The 24223-nt window shown below is 38.4% G+C and overlaps 1 protein-coding gene across 1 annotated transcript; it reads right to left on the bottom strand.

Moving 5' to 3' along the window:
• Positions 1-10491: 10491 nt before the first annotated feature.
• Positions 10492-11343, bottom strand: LOC140174398 (uncharacterized). Its single transcript, XM_072198848.1, has 2 exons — positions 10828-11343; positions 10492-10767 (listed from the first exon to the last, which is right to left on the bottom strand). Exons 1-2 carry the CDS (start codon positions 11341-11343, stop codon positions 10492-10494), a joined length of 792 nt encoding a protein of 263 aa, XP_072054949.1.
• Between the last annotated feature and the right edge of the window lie 12880 nt (positions 11344-24223).

Genomic DNA, 24223 nt, shown 5'->3' with positions numbered 1-24223 from the left:
GCGTCCGCGTCACAAAAAAAAGAGTTTTTTTTTCTCTTCCATTTTCTTTTGCCTATTGCATTCGCATACTTTTACTCTTTCCATTTTAATTTTGTTTTTATAGCTTGTTTTTTTTAGTTTCTCATTTTAATAATGGTGTTGAATTCTCATACTCAATTGTTGAGAATTTCTTGCATTATTTTGGTGCTTCGAGACTTGTTTAATATTAATTGTAATATTTGTTCCACACACAAGATTAATGCTTTAGTCCTTCCTAACTCATTATTCTTTGTCTTTGTGCTTCATCTTCAATGAGTTAGGATGAGACCAAATGCTCTCATGCTTATCACTAATCTTGTTTGTGTCAATTCTTGTTTGAACTTGATGCTTAATATGCTCTTCATTCTTTGACTTTACTCTTGCATCAAGTATTAATTGATATGCCCTTTACCTATATTGCTCTCTCACTTACATGCGTAGCTAACGTGTAGTAAGAACCCTACTTTTATTTGGCACTAGCCCCGCCTATGTTCTATTGCTTTGATATCCTTGTTGTAGGCTTCATTTTCTTTTTTTCTCTCCTTTGAGATTGGCCACCTACAGAAGGAAAGAAGAAAAGTTTCTAAATGGGGCAAAAAACAAGTCATCTGCACAATCTTTTGAGGAAGCTCATCAATTGTGACAACCCGTCCACCTTGCTCTTTTTTGCATGCACCGAGGACGGTGCAATCTTCAAGTGTGGGGAGGTCGTCCGACCGATCTCTATGGGTAACAATTTCCTTTTTCAACACCAATGTTAGCTAGTTATTGTATTGCATGATAGGTTGCATGTTAGTTAAAATTTATACATATTTTTACCTCCTCTTTCTTATTAGGACTACTTGGTTATGGTGATGATTTCTTTTCCAAGAAAATGTTTTAGGGCACCCTACCAATTTGAAAATTTTTGTTGAACTTGCTTGAAAGAATTTATTTTGGAACATGGTTTTTGAGCTAAGAACACAAGGTTGTAAGTTTTGAGCCTAATGACGTGGTTACATCTTATAACCACTTATTTTCCCTTCTTGTGTGCAATTGTTCTTTTTCTATGATTGTGATTTTTGATTTATTTAATCCTATATGTCTAATTATTCCTTGTATTTATACACTTATATGATTGAGGCCATTATTTCATTAGCTCACTTACCCAAATAGCCGACCTTTTACTCTTCATTGTTATCCAATTTTGAGCATACGTTTAACTCAATTGTTCTTTATTTTAGCACATTACAAGCCTAAAGCGAAAAACAATAAAAGTCCCTTGTTTGGATCTTTAATTGGCTTAGGCTAGTGAGAGTGTTTATTATTCAAAGTTTGGGGAGATTCGAGAACATTGGTTGGGATAAAAGGGTGTTTTGTATTTCTATATTAGGGAATTTGGTGCATACTCATGCATTGATCAAATGTTAGACCTTATGCATTGATGATCTTGTATAAAGTTTGAAAGAAAGAAAAATGAGAAAAATAAAAGAAAAAAAAGTGGAAAAGAAAAGAAAGAAAAAAGAAAAAAATAGAAAAAAATAGAAAAAAAGGAAAGAAAAAGAAGAAAAACAATAAAAAGAGGACAAAATGCCCTAAAGTAATAAAGATCAATGCATAAGGGTTGTGAAATGAAAATAAGAAAATGCATGAGTATGTGAAAAAAGTGAAGAATGGGTAGTTAGGTTAGCTTTTAACTGTATAGATTGTTATATAGGTTAGATGGGAAAGCTTAAGTCAATCAAAGATTCAAATTCTAGTCCACTTAACCATATACAATCCTACCTTGACCCTAGCCCCATTACAACCGGTGAAAAGACCTCATGATACTTGTATGCATGCATGGAATAATTGTTGATTGTTAGATGAAAAATAAATCTTGGAAAGCATGATTAGGGGAGAACTGAGAGAATCGACCCTATACACTTGAGCGACTAGAGTGCAAACACTTCCGGTGAGGGTTCGATGCTCAATTCCTTGATTCCCGGTTTTCATAAGCTTTCTTCTTGCAAGTCTATTTGAACTTCATTTTTATATTTGAATTGGTAGGATTCATGAATCATCATATGATCTTAGCCCTACTTGTGCATATATGTTCTTGGAGATTGATTTACCTTCAACCAAGTAGGCAGAATCATTTTGCATTTAGTTGCATATAGATAGGTTGCATTGAATAAATGTCATACCCCTTGTTTCATTCTTGGTTTAGCATGAGGACATGCTATGATTTAAGTGTGGGGAGGTTGATAAACCCCATTTTTAGGGTTTATCATGTGTTGAATTTAGAGGGATTTGTCAACTTTTCTCCCATGTATCCAATGAAATAGCATGGTTTTTGTTATTCTCCTTTAATTATGCTTAAGAGTGAAAATATGCTTTTTAGGACTTAAAATAGCTAAATATAATTCACCATGATTCCATTAAATGCCTTGATATGTTTGTTAAGTGATTTCAGGTTTAGGAGGCAAAGATTGGGATTGAGGGAATGAAGAAAAAGCACGTAGAAATGGAGAACTCATGAAGAAATGAAGGAATCGCAAAGCTGTCAAGCCCGACATCTTCGCACTTAATTGACCATAACTTGAGCTACAAAAGTCCAAATGAAGCGCTTCTAGTTGCGTTGGAAAGCTAACATCAGGGGCTTCAAAATGATATAAGGTTGGCCATAGTTGCATTGCGTATAGAGACACGTACACGCACTGTACACATTCGCGCCGATGGTTGCATATGATTCACTTAATGCAACTCGTGGCCAGCGATTTTAGAAGCCTTATGAGCCCAATCCAACTCATTTCTGATGCTATTTAAGCCAAGGATTGAAGGGAAATCAACATACTTTTCATCATTAGCTTTAGTTTAGTTTTAGAAGTAGTTAGAGTTAGTTTTTAGAGAGAGAAGCTCTCACTTCTGTCTAGAATTAGGATTAGGTTTAGGTCAATAATCTTAGATCTAGGTTTTAATTCATGCTTTCATCTACTTCTACCTTTAAATTCTTTATTGTTACATTCATCATTCTTCCATTCTTTTGTTGTAATTTCCTTTATGTTGTTCCTATACTTTGTTGTAGATCTACTCTTGTTCCTTCTCTTTTCTTTCAATTCAATTTGAGGTAATTCATGATAATTGTGCTTTCTTTGGTTTTCTATTGTTGATCTCTTACTTTTGTAGTTGTAGTTCTCTTTAATCCTTGAAATTTATATTGTTTACCTTTATTGCCTTTTATGTGTTTGTTGAAATGCCTCTTCTAGATATGAGTTAGATTTTGTTCCTCTTGGCCTAGGTAGAGTAATTAGTGACATTTGAGTTATCAAACTCTTTTGTTGATTGATAATTAGAGGTTGCTAATTGACTTGGGTACCACTAAAGCTAGTCTTTTCATAGGAGTTGGCTAAGACTTGTGGAATTAAGTTAATTCATCCCCTTGACTTTCCTCCATGGTTAGAGGTTAACTAAGTGGGAGCAATGAACAATTCTCATCACAATTGATAAGGATAACTAGGATGGAATTTCTAGTTCTCATACCTTGCCAAGGGCTTTCTTAGTTGTTAGTTTATTTCTTTTGCAATTTACATTCCTTGTTCCTCAACTAAAAAACCCCAAACATACTTCATAACCAATAACAAGAACACTTTGTTGCAATTCCTAGGGAGAACGACCCGAGGTTTAAATACTTCAGTTTATAATTTTAGGAGTTTGTTTTAGTGACAAACAATCTTTTGTATGAAAGGATTATTGCTTGGTTTATAAACTATACTTCGATGAGATTTTATTTGTGAAATTCTAAACCGTCAAAAATCCAATCATCAGTAAGTGACTCTCTTATACCTGCCTCATTTTCATCTTGTTATTGATCGTTGCATTATCATTTTCTTGGCTTCTTGATTGATTTTGATTCTACATCGATTAGTGTTGCCACTGATAGATAGTTCTTTAGGTGGTACCATAGGCGTCTTTTTCTGGATTTAGGCATTCTTCTTAGATTTTAGGCCTTGAACTAGTGTAGAGTAGTGTAGGAGAATATGGTTTCGTCTTTTCGTTTCTTTCCAAATTTTTGACTTCCCAAGTTGACTTAAGTTGTGCCCCTGCTGTAGATTATGGCTCAACAACCTGTTGCATGCAATATTGTGGATCACTACATTTGGGTTACCTCTGACGTAAAGGACACGGTTTCTTGGGTAAACCGAGAGGAACTACAGGAGCTTCGCGACTCTGAGGCCTTGTGTGGGAGGCCTAGAAGACGCAAATTATCAGGTTTTTGTCCCGGGTGAATGGGAGCGCATCTGTCATTTAAACATGGTGACTCCACGGGTAGTTGATTGGATGTGGGTGTACAAACCAATGTTCACCACGTTGGGTCTCTGTCTTCCCTTTTCTCCTTTCATCATCTCTCTGCTAAACCGTTGTGATGTCGCCCCATCACAATTTCACCCAAACAGTTGGGCGGCTATCCCTACTTTCGAGATGGTTTTTGAATATCTGTAAATTCTGACCTCTGTGAACGTGTTTTTATACCCTTTCTTACTCACTAACCCTTCCAAAGAAGGAAAACACAAGAAAGGATACCTTTCTTTCTGGGTTGTACAGAATAGATGAATTTTCAGCCTTTTTGAACATTCTTTTCATGGTTTCACGACCAAGTACTTCAAAGTTAGACCAACTCTGGGTTGCCATCCTTTTTAGGTTACCCTTGAGGGTGAAAGACAGTTATCAACCTATTGGAGCTTTGGCGCCGACTTTGATTATTTAATAAAAATGACCTATGAAGGGTTGAGTCTGGAGAACCGTTAGGTTGTTGACATCCTGTTAGCAGTCTTTGGCACCAAAAACCTTAACCCCCCACCTACTAATGGGCAATCGGGAATCCGATTGTGCGTGCGTAGGTAAAGCCTGAATTTATTTGCCGTTCCATTCTTACGACTAGTTTGTTTGTGCTGATCGTTTCAAAACTTTATGATCTCCTAACTTGATAACTTTTGTTTTATTTTTTACTTTTTCAGTTGCCATGGCTACTGGGAAGACCACGATGGCTGAGTTGATGACTCACTTCTTCCCCGTAGAAGATAGTGACGACGATAGCTCGGCAACCCCTTTGGCGGAGCCTGGGCCCATTACCGCTGATGGGGAAGTAGTTAGGTCATCGGCGAAGGCCATGAACCACCCCAACCTTCTGCCAAGGCACCACCCGAGAACCCACTGGAGAACCTTGCTGCTGGTGAGCCCGTCCTGGAACATGAGGTAGAGGTCAAAGATAATGGAGATTATGGTGAGCTGATCATCATCCACACCCCCAAGAAAAGAAAAACAAACTCTGGCTCTACCAAGACTCTAACCATCATGGAGAGAAATTTTGATTCTGGCTATTTCATCGACTCTCAACTCCTCCCGGGCATGGAAGAGTTCTTCCAGGAAAAGGACCTCACCACCTAGGCAAGGTGGACCAACCGTAGCCTCCTCCGGGCAGCCGCCATCGCAAGGAAAGTGGAGCCTGTGTTGGCTCAAAGCCAACTTGCAAAGGGCAAACTTAGGGTTTCCCAACAAGATATTGCCTGGCTAAAGGCTGAAGAGGAATCACTCAAGATCCGTCTTGTCGAAGCAGAGCAAACAGCCGAGGAGAGCGCTGCCAAAATCAATCGTCTAGTGGAGCACGACCTCTCTCTCTCTCTCTCTCTCTCTCTCTCTCTCTCTCTCTCTTCAATTGAACAGTGCTCGAGGTGAGGCCACGACTACAGAGGCAAAGGTGAAGGAGCTGGAGGGGGGTTAAGGAGTTAGAGGAGAAAGCTGCCGATGCCATGAGGTCAGCCGAGGTTGCCCCACAAGAGGCCCTGACTTTGAAGAAGAAAAACAAGAAAGTAGTGAGGGATGCTCAGAAGGTCGTCAAAGCAACTGAGGAGGGGATTAAAGCTCATTATCCTTACTCTCGATCTTGACACTTCGCTTATTAGAGCCTTCAAGATGGTACAAGATGGAAAGATTGTGGATATCCCGAGACCTTGAGGCTTTTTCTGTTAGATGACTTGTATTCTTGTATTTTGATTTATTGGGCCGATGTCGTGCTTTCGACTTGTAACTTCGAAACTATTTTGCTTTTGTTGTCGTTAAATAGTTGTTGTGACTTTTGGTGTTATTGACTTTAGATCGTTAACCACCGTTTTCATTCATAGAGTGTTTTAGCTATTTTACTTGTTGCTTTTTCGCTTGGCCATCAGGCCGTAAGCCGCTATGCATTGGATATCTGTTGTTGTAATCTTTTTGGCTCTCGGGGTGATCAATAACGGGTTGCCGTTAAGCCAGAGATAAAATGAGTATAATAAGGAGCGTGAATTAATAATTTTCTTTCAATAAGAAATGCAAACACTTAAGAAAATAAGGCACCTAATACAAACATGGTAAAATAAAAGATGATTATCAAAACAAAGGATAGGAAAAACCGTTAGGTTGGGAAGTCGCCCTTTAGGAGTAAAACCTCTTCAAGCGCAACATTCCATGTCCTCGGGTTATCGCTCCCATCCAACTGTTCCAGCTTGTAAGCTCCTTTCCCGAGGACTTCTCTTACTCCGTACGGGCTTTCCCAACTGGCTGCTCGTTTACGTTCTCTTGGGGTTGGCGGACCGATGTCGTTACGTCGGAACACCAAATCCCCTTCCTCGAAGTTCCTGTTCAGTACTTTGCTGTTGTAACGCAAGGCTATCCTCTATTTTAGTGTAGCTTTCGATAAGTGGGCCATCTCCTTAGTTTCGTCAATCAGATCTTTTTCAATTACTTCAGTGCTGCCGCCCAAAAGTAGCCATGGACTTGGTTCCTTGATTTCGACATGGATGATCGCGTCGACCCCGTACGTAAGCCGGAAGAGCGTCTCCCTGGTGGAGGATTGCGGCATTGTCCTATGAGACCATAAAACCGAAGCTAGCTCGTCTACCCAAGATCCCTTTCGTTGATCAAGGCACTTTTTTAACCCATTGAGGATAACCTTATTCGCCGCTTTGACATGACCATTGCTCTGGGATTCTCCACTGAGGAAAACTTTTGTTTGATCCCCAACCCAGATAAGAACTCTTTGAACTCCTTGTCAGTGAACTATGTCCCGTTATTTGAGACCATAATTTCTCGAATTCCAAACCTGGAGATTACCTGTCTCCACAAGAACATCTGACAATTTACAAATGATATGTTGGCTAATGTCTGGTCCGGACGTAGGCACTTCAGAAGAGGCTGGTTAAGTCCCTGTTTGTAGAGCTTCCCCTGTACTACCACGTATTTGTCAGCCTCCCTTCTCACCGCTGTTGCTTCCTTTTCATCCGCAAGGAGTGTTCCATCCTCGATGAAACGTTGAATTGGGTCGATCCATGAAGGGAGGCTTGGGACTTGGGTTACACAAAGGGTCACTGATGGTTTTTTCACTAGGTCCTGGATCAGGGATCAGTTCCCCGCATCATGCTTAGTGTTTGTGAGCTTCGATAGAAGGTTGGCCCTTGTGTTTCATTCCCTGGGCTCATGCTGGACCACTACTTCTTCAAACCCCTCACATAAACTTTTCATTCTTTCCAAATACCTTTGTAACAGGGGATCCCTAGCCTGGTAAGTTCCGTTTGCTTGAGAAGTCACGACCTGTGAGCCGCTGTTGACTTCGAGCCTCGATGCTCCAACCTCTTTGGCTAAGATTAAGTAGCTCATCAGTGCCTCATACTCTGCTTGGTTGTTTGAGACCAGGAACTCGAATTTGATTGACTGCTCATAGGTCATACCTTCTGAGCTTTCTAGAATGATTTTGGCTACTCCGAACGCCTAGTTTGACGTTTCGTCGACATGGAGCTTCCACCATATTTCTGAGTTCCCGGGGGAATTCCCAGTCAGTTCTACCAAAAAATCTGCCATTTTTTGGGCCTTGATTACGTGTCAAAACTCGTATTGGATGTCACAATGGGATAACTTTATCGCCCAAGTTATTATTCGACCCGCTAGGTTGGGTTTCTGCAAGATCTGACAGTTGGCTTGGTCGGTCCTCACTCCTCAGTATGATTGGGTACCCTTGGAAGTACTACCTTAACCTCCGGAAGGAGACTAATAGGGCATAGGCTAGTTTCTCCAACTTGGTGTACCTCAGCTCTGCCCCTTGGAGCACCTTGCTAATGAAATATACTGGTTGTTGGGATTTGTCTTCTTCATGAATCAGGACAGCTGCCATGGCTTCCTCTGTTATGACTAAATAGAGGTACAAGGTCTCTCATTCTTTCGGCTTCCCGGGAACTGGTGGTTCCGACAGAATCTTCTTGAAATGGTTGAAGTCTTCCTCGCAAGCTGGGGTCCATACAAAGGCTATTCCTTTTTTCATTATATTGAAGAAAGAGAGGGCCTTTGCTGCCGATGCTTCGAGAAAATGGGACAGAGCCGTGAGCCTACCAACCAATCTTTGTAAATCCTTGACACATCCTGGGCTCGTCATTCAAAGGATGGCTTTGCATTTGTCTGGGTTAGCTTCAACCCCCCTCTGCGTGATCATAAAGCCCAAAAACTTTCCTGCCTCCATAGCCAACGCGCATTTCAAAGGGTTCAACCTCATGTTGTGCTTTCGAAGCGATTGAAGATGACTTCAAGTTTGGCAACTAGGTTGCCCAGCTCGACCGTCTTAACTTAGACATCATTAACGCACACTTCAACCGATTTGCTGATGGGATCCTTGAAGACTCTACTTGGTGCACAAAATTGTAAATCACACTTTTCACAACTCGTACCACTAACCAGCAAGTGCACTGGGTCGTCCAAGTAATACCTTACGTAAGTAAGGGTCGAATCCCACGGAGATTGTTGGCTTGAAGCAAGCTATGGTTATCTTGTAATTCTTAGTCAGGATAATAATAGTTCTTAGTTTTGATTGGTAGTAAATAAAAAGCATGGATTAAATAATACTTGTTATGCAGTAATGGAGAATATGTTGGAGTTTTGGAGATGCTCTATCTTCTGAATCTCTGCTTTTCCCTTGTCTTCTTCTTCACGCACGCAAGGTCCCCCCTATGGCAAGCTATGTGTTGGTGGATCACCGTTGTCAATGGCTACCATCCGTTCTCTCAGTGAAAATGGTCCAGGTGCGCTGTCACCACACGGCTAATCATCTGTCGGTTCTCACTCATGCTGGAATAGGATCCTTTGATCCTTTTGCGTCTGTCACTATGCCCAACCCTTGTGAGTTTGAAGCTCGTCACAGTTATTCAATCTCTGAATCCTACTTGGAATACCACAGACAAGGTTTAGACTTTCTGGATTCTCAAGAATGCTGCCAATGGATTCTAGCTCATATCACGAAGACTCTGATTAAGGAATCTAAGAGATACTCATTCAATCTAATGTAGAACGGAGGTGGTTGTCAGGCACGCGTTCATAGATTGAGAATGGTGATGAGTGTGACGGATCATCACATTCATCATATTGAAGTGCGAATGAATATCTTAGAAAGAAACAAGCGTGTTTGAATAGAAAACAGAAATAATTGCATTAATCCATCGAGACACAGCAGAGCTCCTCACCCCCAACAATGGAGTTTAGAGACTCATTCCGTCAAAGAGTATAAAGTTCAGATCTAAAAATGTCATGAGGTACAAAATAAATCTCTAAAAGTTGTTTAAATACTAAACTAGTAACCTAGGTTTACAGAAAATGAGTAAACTTGAGATAGATAGTACAGAAATCCACTTTTGGGGCCCACTTGGTGTGTGCTGGGGTTGAGACTTAAGCTTTTCACGTGCCTGGGCTGTTTTTGGAGTTAAACGCCAGGTTGTAACCTGTTTTTGGTGTTTAACTCTAATTTGCAACCTGTTTTTGGAGTTTAACGCCAGAATGGAACATGGAACCGGCGTTAAACGCCAGTTTATGTCATTTATCTTCAAGAAAAGTATGAACTATTATATATTTCTGGAAAGCCCTGGATGTCTACTTTCCAAACCAATTGAGAGCACGCCAATTGGACTCATGTAGCTCCAAAAAATCCATTCTGAGTGCAGGGATGTCAGAATCCAACAGCATCAGCAGTCCTTTTTCAGCTTGAATCAGATTTTTGCTCAGCTCCCTCAATTTTAGCCAGAAAATACCTAAAATCATAGAAAATACACAAACTCATATTAAAGTCCAGAAATATGAATTTTGCCTAAAAACTAATAAAAATATACTAAAAACTAACTAAAACATACTAAAAACTACATGAAAGTACCCCAAAAAGCGTATAAAATATCCGCTCATCACTATTCATCAACCTCTAATATGTAGCCCCTGCATTCTTTAGTCCAAATGGCATGACCCTGTAGCAGCGGGTTTCCGTCGGCGTTATGAATGCCATTTTTTTCTCGTCAGGATGGTGCATTGGGATCTGGTTGTATCCCGAGTACACGTCCATGAAGTTTAGGAATCGGTACCCGGCAGACGCATCTACTAGGGCATCAATGTTAGGAGAGGGAAAGAATCCTTTAGGCATGCTTTATTGAGATCTGAGTAATCCACACACATTCTTCACTTTCTGGTTGCCTTCTTGACAAGGACCACATTGGAGAGCCATGTTGAATATTCCAATTCCTTTATGAAGTCAGCTTCTAACAGGCTAATCGTCTGTCGGGCCACCTCATTATACCTCTCCGACGACATTTTCCTTTGTTGTTGTGCTAATGGCTTGGCATTTGGTTTCACGGCCAAACAATGCGACATGAAATCGGGGTCCACTCCTGGCATTTCAGATGGAATCCAGGTAAATAGGTCGTCGTTTGCTTTGATGACCTCAATGAGAGGTTCCTTTAACTCATGTTGGAGGTTTCAGTTCACAAGAGTGAACTTGTCCTTTGTGTCTCCCACCCAAAACTTCTCTAGGTCTCCATGAGGCTCAGGGCTCGGCTTGTCGTCAACCCTCGCGTCCAAATCCGCCAGAAACACCCCGACTGCCTCCTTCGACTTCTTTTTTAACGAGAGACTAGCATTGTCGCAAGCAACCATCATTTCCAGATCTCTTTGTATGGAACCTATGGCTTCGCTATCCCTCAAAAACTTCACTGTCAAGAACTTCGTATATATGACAGCTGGGAACTCGTTGATGGTTTTCCTTCCTAGGATGACATTATAGGTTGCGGAGTCCCTCAAAACCACGAACTCTGCCATCATAGACCTCTTGCTCTCCCCAAATCCACCATAGATAGGAAGTGTGATTATCCCGTCAGGTCTTATGTAATTATCGCCCAAGCCAACGACCCCGTGTTGGTGAGTTCTGAGGTCAATTTCTTTGAGCCCCAGGGCATTAAACACATTTCTGAACATGATGTTCGAATCGGCTCCGGTGCCCACTAGGATTCGCTTGACCAGACCCGTCCTGATCATTGCCGTAATCACCATGGGTGGTTCTCGAGGAGATCATGGCATAATCGATCTTTCGGGTTGAAAGATATTTCGAGAAGCGTCATGGATTGGGTCTTGGGATTTCCCGTTGAGACGGATAGGATTTTAGCATCCTTTTTTGCTGTTGATTTTGACTTGGGCGGTACATTCCTTCCCACCACAACATTAATAACTACGGTTGGAGCATTTTCAGCGTTCTCAGAAGGCCCCTACCTTGGCTTCACAGACTGGTTGTGGTCCTCCTCAGATCGCTCTCTCTCTATTCCCCTTGGTTCTCGTATGAACTGCAAAAACTCAGTCAGCTTGCCCTCCCAAATAGCCCGCTCCAACGCATCTTTCAGATTTAAACGGTCCTGAGTTTTGTGGCCAAAACCCTTGTGATAGTTGCAGTGCAGGCTTCTGTTTCCGCATGTCCTATCTTTCACTTGCTAAGGTTTCGACAGGATGCGTTTATCTGTGATTTGCTGGTAAACTTCCACAATAGGTGCCGTGAGGGGGTGTAGTTAATGAATTTACCCACCTGGGGAAACGGCTTGAATGGCTTCCGAGAGGTTCCCTCCTCATCTGTTTGCTTTGGTATTTTCACATATCTGGCTTGACAAGTTGGCAGGTTGGGTGGCTACCGCTTATTGGTGGCCACCACTTGACTGACTTTCTCATTGTTGATATACAACCTAGCCACGTTTTAAATTTCCTACATGGTCTAGACAGGTTTAGTAGTGAGGTGTTTCCTGAAATCCTCATTTAACAGGCCGTTTCTTAGGCATAGGCTCGGCACTGAGTCCGTCAAGCCATCAATCTCTAGGCATTCATCGTTGAATCGATCGAGGAACTTTCTCGTCGGTTCATCAGCATGCTGGGTGACCCCTAACAAATTGATCGGGTGCTTGGCTTTGTCTATCTGCATGGTAAACTACGCTAAGAACTTCTGTGAGATATCCGTGAAAGCCGTAATGGACTCTTGCGGGAGTGTGTTAAATCATTGTATAGTAGGACCTGCTAGAGTTACCGGGAAAGCACAGCACCTGACTACATGTCGAACACCCTCCAAGTTCATCCTGGCCTTAAAGGCTGTCAAATGTTCTTGGGGCTCTTTCGTCCCATCATACCTCATGTCCATGGGCTTGTCGATGTTTTCGGTAACTGGACCTTGAGAATCGAGGGGTGGAAAGGGGTTGCACCGATAATGATGGGGTTTTGTCGCTTCTTCCCCTTGTTTCTCCTGGTCACCCCACGGTCTTTCGACCTATCGTGGAGGAGTGGGACCGAGTCAGCTTGGCCTTGCCTGTTGTCCCTCCTAGGGCTCCTCCCACGATCTTCTGACCTATTGGTGGGGGATCTCGTGCGTGATAGACTCGGACGAGAGTCTCAGCTGTGCTCGGGATGGTATCGATCCCTCGCTGCTAGCTCTCTTTCCAAGTTTTAAACTCGGTACTGGAGTTCCTGCATGATCTTTGAGTTGTCATCGCTGGTCCCACCAAACGGGCATCTCTCGGAGGATCTGGAGGATGGATCGTCCTGACGAGATAGCAGTCTCGAGCATTCTTGGGGGGAGGCCGCGGAGCTTACCTACTTCTCAAGCATGTTCCCCCCTCTTTGCGTACTTCTTCTACGTGAGAAAAAATCTCTAAAATCGTGCAGGTTCTCGCAGACGGTGCCAATGTTCAGTTGCTCGGAAGAATGGTGGATTGGGTGAGGTAGAGGTAGGTGCAATCGGGTGAGGTAGGATGTGGACCTGAGTGTGAGCTGAGGGTGAGATGATTGTCCGAGTCATCAGTGTGTCAGTGGGTGGGGCCACCTGCAAGGACACTCCGATGCTAAAATCAGTGTCCGTACAAAGAGACGGCCAATTAGAGTAAGAAAGGTGACGTACCTTTGGGGAGGGGTAGGTCCCTCCCCTTTTATACTCTGAACTTGGGTGGTGGTGGACGAAATTGTGATCACATCAATGTAGTATTCTTTGTTGTTGTATGGAATCATTATTATGGCACTTATGTGTGGACACAACTCCGTTCAACTAACCAGCAAGTGTACTGGGTCGTCCAAGTAATACCTTACGTGAGTAAGGGTCGATCCCACAGAGATTGTTGGTATGAAGCAAGCTATGGTCACCTTGTAAATCTCAGTCAGGTGGATTCAAGTATAATTGGATTATTGGTTTAAATTTGATTAATGGAATAAATAGAAAATAAAGATAAATAAACTAAGATAGAAATACTTATGTAAATTAATGGTGGGAATTTCAGATAGGCGTATGGAGATGCTGTGCTCCTCTCGAATTTCTACTTTCTTATTACATTCATCCAATCCTTCTTACTCCTTTCCATGGCAAGCTGTATATAGGGCATCACCGTTGTCAATGGCTACATCCCATCCTCTCAGTGAAAACGTTCCTATGCTCTGTCACAGCACGGCTAATCATCTGTCGGTTCTCAATCAGGTTGGAATAGAATCCCTTGATTCTTTTGCGTTTGTCATCACGCCCAGCCTTCAGGAGTTTGAAGCTCGTCACAGTCATTCAATCCCAGAATCCTACTCGGAATACCATAGACAAGGTTTAGACTTTTCGGATCATCATGAATGCCGCCATCTATCTAACTTATACCACGAAGATTCTGTTGGGGAATCTAAGAGATATGCGCCCGGCCTAAGGTAGAACGGAAGTGGTTGTCAATCACGCGCGTTCATAGGTGAGAATGATGATGAGTGTCACGGATCATCACATTCATCAAGTTGAAGTGCAACGTATATCTTGGAATAAGAATAAAAGAGAATTGAATAGAAAGTAATAGTAATTGTATTGAAACTTGAGGTACAGCAGAGCTCCACACCCTTAATCTATGGTGTGTAGAAACTCCACCGTTGAAAATACATAAGTGAAAGGTTCAGGCATGGCCGAATGGCCAGCCCCCTGAATGTGATCAATAGCCTCCTAAGATGAAGAATAAAACAAAACTGAGACCAAAGATGTCTAATACAATAGTAACTTATCCTATTTATACTAGACTAGCTACTAGGGTTTACATGAGTAAGTATTTGATGCATAAATTCACTTCCGGGGCCCACTTGGTGTATGTTTGGGCTGAGCTTGATCTATCCACGAGCTGAGGCTTTTCTTGGAGTTGAACTCCAAGTTATAACGTGTTTTGGGCGTTCAACTCCGGATCATGATGTTTTTCTGGCGTTTAACTCCAGACAGCAGCATGTACTTGGCGTTCAACGCCAAGTTGCGTCGTCAATTCCCGAATAAAGTATGGACTATTATATATTGCTGGAAAGCTCTGGATGTCTACTTTCCAACGCCGTTGAGAGCGCGCCAATTGGAGTTCTGTAGCCCCAGAAAATCCATTTCGAGTGCAGGGAGGTCAGATTCCAACAGCATCAGCAGTCCTTTTGTCATCCTTTTTCAGAGTTTTGCTCAAATCCCTCAATTTCAGCCAGAAATTACCTGAAATTACAGAAAAACACACAAACTCATAGTAAAGTCCAGAAATGTGAATTTAACATAAAAACTAATGAAAACATCCCTAAAAGTAGCTTGAACTTACTAAAAACTACCTAAAAACAATGCCAAAAAGCGTATAAATTATCCGCTCATCAGGTGGGCACCCTTCCTTGGGCCCATCCACCTGACAGCTTCTGCTAGCTGTCCAGGACTTCTCAGCGGGGCGTGAAGTGGCTTGTGGGTCACCTCCGGGTTCGGGTTGAGCGACCCGGTGGGTCGTTGGTCTGTAGCTGGGCCCGGGACCCTCAATGGGCTGGGCCGGAACATAAACTAAATGTTATTTGAATTATATTTCTCAAAATTACTTTTAGATAAGAAACTTATTTAAAATGACATAAAATTAAATAATTATTTTATATTATCGTATTTTATATATTTAAATAAATTCTAATATTATTTTTCTAATTTTTTCAATACTTTTTAATATTTTTTTAGCTATAATTTTTTATTACTTATGATTTTAGTATTATTTTTATGTTAGTTTTTCTAATTTACTCTTTCTAACGGATTAATAAAACTACAATACAAAGTAAAAACAATAAAATAAAAAAATCTTCATATATACAAAAAAGAAATAGCAAGAGCCATAAAAAAACAACTCAAATGAACAAAAAACAAATTCTATATAAAAAATTAACATGCATGAGAGAGTATTAAAAAATACAATAAAATTTATCATATAAACAATGGAGCATAAAGCTGATAGATAGAAAATAAATTTTTTCAATACATAGTCTAACAGAAAAAATAAAAAAGAAACTAAATTTTTTAACTACACGTGAATATGAGTTAAATTATAGAATCACATTTGCGTTATAGACTCATTTGCATTTAGACAAAAAAAATAACAAAAAACCTTAAAAAATAAATAAATATGCATTTGATACTCTAAACATTAAATCACTTATTGTAAATTTTAAAATTTTTTTAATTCCAAGACATTTATGTTAAATCATTAAAAAAAAATACTTGAATACAGAAAAGTACTTAAATTCATAAGCATATTTAGAAGAATTTAGCTTTTTTTTATCTTCCTCAACTAAAGTCTTCTGTATCTCTAATAGGACTGAATCACAACTCCTATGATGGAAAAAGAGCTACGGAGGTGGCTTTGATATGTTAGGGACCAAAACTCTGAAATTACTATTTATATTCGAGTGTGACATCTATTAAACTCTAAAATCTAAATAAATAATATCTCGATTTTATTCTCATTTAATTTTAAATCAAAAGTAATAATGAATTATTTAATTAAGCATTTATGACAATAAATGAGATTATCGTTATATAAGTCACTTAATGTGAAATAACTTAATTTGCGATTATAATGAATATATGTATTGCCCATAAATAGATTAGGAAAGAAGAATTTTCTAACAATCTCCCACTTGGGTTATACATATATATTTTTCTGAGATAATCACATCTTATAAACTTTGTGCACGCATCTGAATACTAGTTTCCTAATTACTTTAACAATTTGGTTCTTCTTATATATCAATTATAGAATTACCGTAACTTTTATCACATTAGTGTCGCGACGAAACCAGGATGATCACCATACTAATATACTCAACGACATAGATCAAATTTGGATGAGAAAATTCAGAAATTACATGTGAAAATGATCTTATGCATGCCTATTTTCAACTGATCCAACTTTAATAAACTCTATGAGATCATGAGTCAAAGTAAAAATAAAACTAAATACTTTATTTCTGTAAAAATATTTATATTCACAAATTTGTCTAAATCATATGAATAACTAAATGTACATTCCCACTGAAACAATATATCATAAAATGATATGACACCCATGTGAACAATATCCACAGGAAAAATCTTGGGTGTTTGTTTCTTATAAACTAAATATGCATTCATTTATAGAGTTTGTGCTAATTTACTCACAAGACACTTAAATACTCTGAACTCTCTTGTTTAATTATAATTTAAAATATTAGACTACTAACACATTATCACAAAATAACTCAAGTGGTCTTTCAAATATATATCCATAATTTGTGACACGTGTTTGTAGTCACATAATTGTATGTCTTCAAAAGATGTTTTATATTGAAGTGCTTTAGTGGAAAGAGTAATGATTATCTTTTCAACACTTTTTCAAAGAACTCTTTCAAAGAGCATATGAATATACTTGTAATGGATCTTAACTTTCTTGACATCCAACAAAATCAGAATCTGAATACCAAATAATCTCTAACTTTAGTTTTTGACTTCATATGTGTGAACATGTAACGTTTTGCTATAACAAAATTTGTTTGTCTATTATTTAGTGATTCATTCTTAGCTGACTCAAATATCTGTCAAAATACCAATAAAGTACACAATAATTGTAAGTATTCAAATTTGTTATCTATAAGACTACTATTAAAGTATAATAAATTTTATACATTTTTGGACTTTATAATTTTTTTAGACACCAAATAAAACTATATTTGTCTCTCTTAGAGTTAAGTATATAACCTTATTTATAATTCTACATGCTGCTGACATACAAGAATAGTGAAAATATACTCACTACCACTGAACTAATATAAGTCATCAACCATATTTATCTCAAATGGACATATGAGATAATAATTTGATTAAATAAAAGTTACTAATAATAAAAAATTTTTCTTTTTCTTTTTGTTTAATTCAAAAAACATCTATTTAAAAATAGACTAACATTAACAGATATAATGTTAAAGCAAAATATATTCACACAAGCTATATATCATATGAATAAAATTTATACAATGATAGCCCATCACAAATACCCAACACAACATTAATATTTTATCTTTGGATAGAAATATTAATCTGTAAGCACTATTTTTGATTTGGTAATCAAATATGGATAATAAATCTTGTCAAACTTATTATTCACATGAAACCTGATAAATATCACATGTTTATTACTACAAATGTGTATGTAATTTGGTCAAATAAAAAACTTTCTTTGGATTGATCTATACCTGCATAAACTACATATAGATAAATTCATTTAGTGTTTTTTACCAAATATTCTCAACAAAATTCTCTCAAATAATAAGCCTATCTTTGAATTGACTTATTATTCACATGAAAACTTGAGAATTATACCAATTTATTACTGCATATATTTTCTATCAATTGGCCAAACACTAACCTTTCTTTGGGCCGATTAGTGGTTGCATAATTAAATAGAAAATAAACACAAAGTTTAATATTTTTATTTGGCCAAATAATAAATTTTCTTTAGACGGATTATTATTCGCATAAATAATAAGTATTGATTTATTTTTAATCATTTATCTAAATATATAAAATATCATTTATATGTATCTAAATATAAATCTTTCTTTGGGATAACCAATATTCTCATAAATTACATTTTATCATATTCTTAATATTTTAAAATAAATCAATCTTCACAAAAGAAGCTACTTTGGCAGCATAATATTCAATTAATTTATTCTAAAATCAAACCTTTATAAAATAAACGGGTATAAACATTTCAATTATTACTAATTTTCTTATGTAACAAATCCAAAATACTTACATAGCACAAAAATAATAAAAAAAGATACAATATATAACAATCCTATAATATTGTGAATTCTTATTTATCAATTGTTAATTCTTTTATTTAACATAAATTTAAATCCATAAAAAAGTTTAAATAACAGAAGTCACAACAATATGTACAGAAATTCAATTCTCTTAATAAATTAAAATTTAATTATATCAACACTTAAAAGGGTCAAAGGAAAAAAAATGAGCTATATACAATATATTTTTTGTATAACCGTCAATACAATTCCATATCCATATACCCAAATAATAGAAATATTCATCTTTTGTTTAAATTCATATAATAACCAAATCAAAAGATTTCACTTTAATAAAACTGCATCATAGTTAAATATGAGCAATTATAATTCATTCACAACTAAACAATAATGAGTGGAGGAGAGAATAGGAGTGAGAGTGTGAGAGTGAAACATGGTGAGGGTGTTGGTTATGTCAACAGAAGTGATAAGGGGGAGAGTGTTAATGGGGCTATATCTGAAAACTCGAAGGTGGGCAAAACGGTTGAGGAAGAACTGAGAACAAGATAGTAGAAAACAACCAAGATCTCCTTTCGTAGCAAGGTTTTGGGTCTCTACTCTTTAATTGCTTACGAAGGATCACGCTCTAGTAGGTGAAAGGCTGGCTAAGGTTATTGGTAAGCAAGGTGATGGAATACCGCCGAAGGTGATATTCTCCAAAGAGGTAACGTTAGAGCTTATTCGGCCATACAAGGACGTCATTGTAATCAAGGTTCTTGGGATACACATGAGTTACACAGCTATCTCTAAAAGGTATTTGGTGATTAAAAGGAGGCTATGACGAGTTAGACATCGGGTATGAATACTTCTAGGTTAAGTTCGGTCTTGCTGAGGATAGGAAGAAGGTTCTTTTAGATGGATCGTGGATGATTGCGAGATCGTATGTTGCCGTAAAACCTTGAACAACCAATTTCTTCTCTAATGAAACGACTTTTAGGTCTACAATGGTGTGGATTAAGATTCAAGGATTAAATATATGGTACTATAATGAAGTAGCAATGAAGTGGGTGGCCTCTATCATTGATGTCCCTATTTGTGTTGACCTCGCCACCAAGTCGGTAGAGAGAGGAAAGTATGCGAGGGCATATGTTCAAATTAACCTGTGAATGCCGATTGGACACACGATTGTAGTTGATGATAGAAGCTTTGACACGGTGTATGGGAGCCTTCACCTAATACGTAATGCGTGCTCTTATTACGACCATGTTACTCGTGAGTGCACCATGAATAAGACAAAGATTGAACAATCAAAGCCAGGAGTAGTTAAGAATGAGAAGGGAGAATCATTTGGGAGTGATGTCACCAGGAATAACAATGCCGTTGTGTTCGGAGAAAATACGATGGAAAAGCCTAACACATCGTTAGAGCTCCAACACCGTTAACCAGAGAATCCAATAACAGAAACTTGCCAAGCTACGCAAGTTTCTAAAAATAACAAGAATTGTGGTGAGAATCCTTTGCATAAGAAATATCCGGGGTCAAGTGCGGGAATCATGCATGGAAATCACGTAACATTTGGAAATGAAGATGGTTGGACTGTGTTAATAGAAAAGGAAAAGAAAAAGTCAAACTTGGCTCATGCAAAGTTAAAGTTGGCTGTTGACTAATAAAGCCCAATACACTCATAAGAAAGGAAATTCTTCCTTTAAGTAAAAAGGCCAATCTTCAGGGACAACACTGGGTGGCTCTTTTGGGTCTTCGAGAATTACTCTAAACTAACATTCAACAGGAATAGTAGGAAAAAATGTTGGAACCTCGACGTGAGTTTGGAAACAAAGAGGAAGCACTCCATCTTTGGCAGTAGAAAAAAATGCCTCAGGCCTCGATCCCTTCGATCATCACCGGTGGAGAAGTATGGTTCGGCAATGGTACCGATGGCAGAGGAGGCCGTGGAGCATGTCATGTCACTAGGATCAAAAGGGAATGTGGGTTAATGTCGTTGCTATGGTTCAGCTTGTTTCCAATTGATTTGATTATGGATAGTTCAAACTTCTTATGTTTGAATATTAGAGGTGCCTGTAACGAATTGGCATGAATTCACTGCAAAGAAATGGTAAAAAAATTTTAACCTTCCTTCATTCTTCTTGTTGAAACTCATTATCCCTTTCATGATCTGAAATCCTTTTGGGAAGGGCTTGGTTTTTATGCTATTTGTATTGTTGAAGCCGTTAGACATAAATGAGGCATTTGGTTTCTTTCTTCTATTCTTAATTTATCTTGTTAGCTTATTGATAGATTTCAGCAGTGTATTACTTTTGATTTGTGTTTAGGTCTTGGTGTTTGGAGGTGCATTACATTTATGCCAGCCCTCAGTTTGAGCATAGACTTCTATTATGGGATCATCTCTCAAAGCTAGCTTCGAACTATGATGGGCCTTGGTTAGCGATGTGAGACTTCAATGAGGTACTTAGGGTTGATGAGGTTAAAGGAATTTTTTTCTAGCAACAGGGCCTCTTATTTTTCTTCAGTTTTAGAAGATTGTGGGATGTTTGATCTTTGTATGATTGGTAGGAAGTTCATGTGGTATCAGAGAATGAAGAATAATATGGATATTGCTAAGAAATTAGACAAGGTGATAATTAATGGTAATTGACTCTCTCTTTTTTCGGAAGATTACACCAAAATCTTATGTAGATTACATTCTTATCATTGTTTGATTATGATTATAAGCCATGGAGCTCCTCAAATTAAGGGTGAGCGGCCCTTTCACTTTCAAGCGTCTTGGAGTACTCACCCTTCGTTTAAGCAAGTTGTTCAACATGCTTGGATGGGTGAAGGTAGGAGCGTTCCCGCAAATTTAAAAGTTGTTCAACAAGGATCCTTGGATTTTAATTCCAAGATTTTTGGCAATATTTTTGCTAGAAAAAGAAGTTTAGAAAATCAGATTAGTGTCATTCAAAAGAGACTGGAGATCATTGATATTCTACATTTGAAAATCAAAGAAAAGGAGCTTAATGATGATTATAATAGTATTCTTCTTCAGGAAGAACTTTTTTGGTACCAGAAATCTCGTGAGAAGTGGATGCGATTTGGGGACAGGAACACTGAATTTTTCTATCTTCAAACGTTGGTTAGGAGGAAAGCTAAAAAGTTAATAAGCTTTTTATCTCTGATGGCTCTTGGTTTACGAATCAAAAGACTCTCCAGCACGAGGATGTTTCTGTTTTCAAAAACCTTTTCTATTCGACGGAGGAGGTAGAAATTGATTGTTTGGGAGAAGTTCCTTTGTCTTCTCTTAGTGTTGAAGCTTGTGAGAATCTTACTACTCCAGTCACTTTATTTAAGATCAAAGCTGCTATTTTCGGTATGAAATCTTTTGAAGCACCAGGGCCGGATGGCTTCTAGGCCTTCTTTTTCAACAAACATTAGGAGATTGTTGGTGTTGATATTTGGAAGCTGGTGAAGAGTGCATTTCAAGGCAGTGTTATTGATCCTTGCATTATGGAAAAACTTATTGTGCTAATTCCAAAGGTGGAGGCTCTTTCTTATATGAATGATTTTAGACCCATTAGTCTTTGCAATGTGGCTTACAAAATCATCACGAAGGTGCTTGTCAATTGTCTTCGGCCATTTCTCTCAGAGATTGTTAGTCTATTACAAGGTGAATTTATTCCTTTGAGAGGAGCTCCAGAGAACATCATCATTGCTCAAGAGATTCTTCACTATATGAAGCATACCAAGTCCCAAAAAGGTACTATTATGTTCAATATTGATTTAGAAAAAGCCTATGACAGAGTGGATTGGAATTTCTTAGAACATACTCTTTTCAAATTTGGTTTCCTAATAGTTACTGTGAATCTCATTATGTCGTGTGTACGAGCATATTCTCTTTCTCTTCTTTGGAATGGCAATAGGCTTGAGAGCTTTGCTCTAAGAAGAGGACTTCGTCAAGGCGATCCTATGTCCTTTTATTTGTTTGTCATTTGTATAGAGTGTTTGGCTGCCTTCATTACTCATCAGGTAGAGTTTGGGTTATGGGATCCGGTGGCTATCACTAGAGGGGCACCTAAGATTTCTCATTTAATGTTCGCGGATCATTTACTTTTGTTTTACAAATCTAAGAAAATCAAGGTGCAAGTTATTATGAATAGCCACAATATATTCTGCAAAGCTTTCGGAATGAAGATAAACTTGGATAAATCTAAAGCTCTGTACTCCAAGAATGTTCGTCATAGGAGGAAAGAACTGTTTATTGGTGTCTCTTCAATCTGGTTTATGCAGAACTTGGGTAAATACCTTGAAATTAACCTTCATTACTCTAGAGTTAATATATCTTGTTTCATTGATAATGTTGACAAGATTAGAGGAAGATTTGCTAATTGGAAGGGTAGACTACTTAATAGAGGTGGAAGACTTTGCCTTATCAATTTAGTGACAGTTTCTATTCCTATATATCATATGTAGGTAACCCTCTTTCCATTTTGGGTTACAAATGATATTTCTAGAATGATGCGGCTATTTTTGTGGAAAGGAAAGGTTATAAAAGGAGTCTGAACTTGGCAAATTAGAAAACTGTGGTTACTCCGAAGAGATACGGAGGTCTTGGGGTTAGGGATCCATCTTGTGCTAATCTGGCATTATTAGACAAGCTCATTTTACATATTTTTCATTGTCCTAAGAAAACATAGATGCAACTCGTCCATCATAAATATATCAAGAGAATAGGATTGAAGGATTTGATTCCTGCTAAGAATGCTTCTGTGGTCTGGAAGAACATTTGCAAAGCATATGATTTTTTGAAAGAAGGCTTCATGTGGAATATCGGCTCTCTAGAGCAATCTCTTTGGATTGATGAATGGAGAATTGAAGGAGCTTTGGCTAATGAAGTCCTTTATATGCACATATCTGATACAGATATCTACATTCATGATGTCTAGATCAATGGGGGTTGGAAGTTGGAAGCTCTCCACACTCTATTATCCGATGATGTTAAATAACATATTCTCTATTATAATCCAGATATTCATTTTGGGGATTGTACTGGCTGGTTTTGGTCAGATTCATCCTCTAAAACTTATTCTTCCAGGAACGGATATCTTTGGTTATGTAAGAGATGCTTTGGTCGGGAGAACCATGGTGATTGGCGCTGGTTATAGAAGACCAAAGTTTTCGAGAAATTTAAGATGCTCCTTTGGCTTTGCCTTCATGATGATATACCAAAAACTCTATTCCTTTCAAAGCGGAGTCTTTCTAACTCCGATCTTTGCCCTCGAGACCGCCTTGAATCAGAAATTGTTCTTTATTGCTTGTGAGATTGCCCTAAAGCTAAAGCTATTTGGCAAAGTATGCACCTCAATTTAGGGTGTGATGACTTGCTACTGTGGATCCTCTGAAGTAAGCAAACTCACGAATTCTTGTTCTCAGATAGATGCTGGTGAATTTGGTGTGATCGGAATAATGATGTGTTTAACCTGTCTTATCCATGGTGTGTTGATAAGGTGTTATCCTTGATTTATTCTTATTCTAATGAGCTCCATAGGATCTTCATTTTTCAATAGACTTCTACCCCCTTTTTATGGTTTTAACATGGTCTCTATCATCCCAAAACTCTATGAAGGTGAATTGTGATGTTAGTAACTTAGGAGATGGTGTTGGTTTTGGCTATGTACTACGCAATTTCAATGGTTCCTGGCTGCATGGGTGTGTTGATTCTCTGCCTTCATCGCCTATTGTTCGTAGTGAGCTTTTTGCAATTTGCGGAGGCTTAATTCTAGCTTGAAAAGTGGGATATAGAGATGTCATTTGCGAGATTGATTATTTTTAT

This window comes from Arachis hypogaea, chromosome 7 (genome assembly GCF_003086295.3).
Source record: "Arachis hypogaea cultivar Tifrunner chromosome 7, arahy.Tifrunner.gnm2.J5K5, whole genome shotgun sequence".
Taxonomy (NCBI): domain Eukaryota; kingdom Viridiplantae; phylum Streptophyta; class Magnoliopsida; order Fabales; family Fabaceae; genus Arachis; species Arachis hypogaea.
The sequence above is the reverse complement of the archived record's forward strand: the minus strand, read 5'-3'. Positions and strand labels throughout refer to the sequence as shown.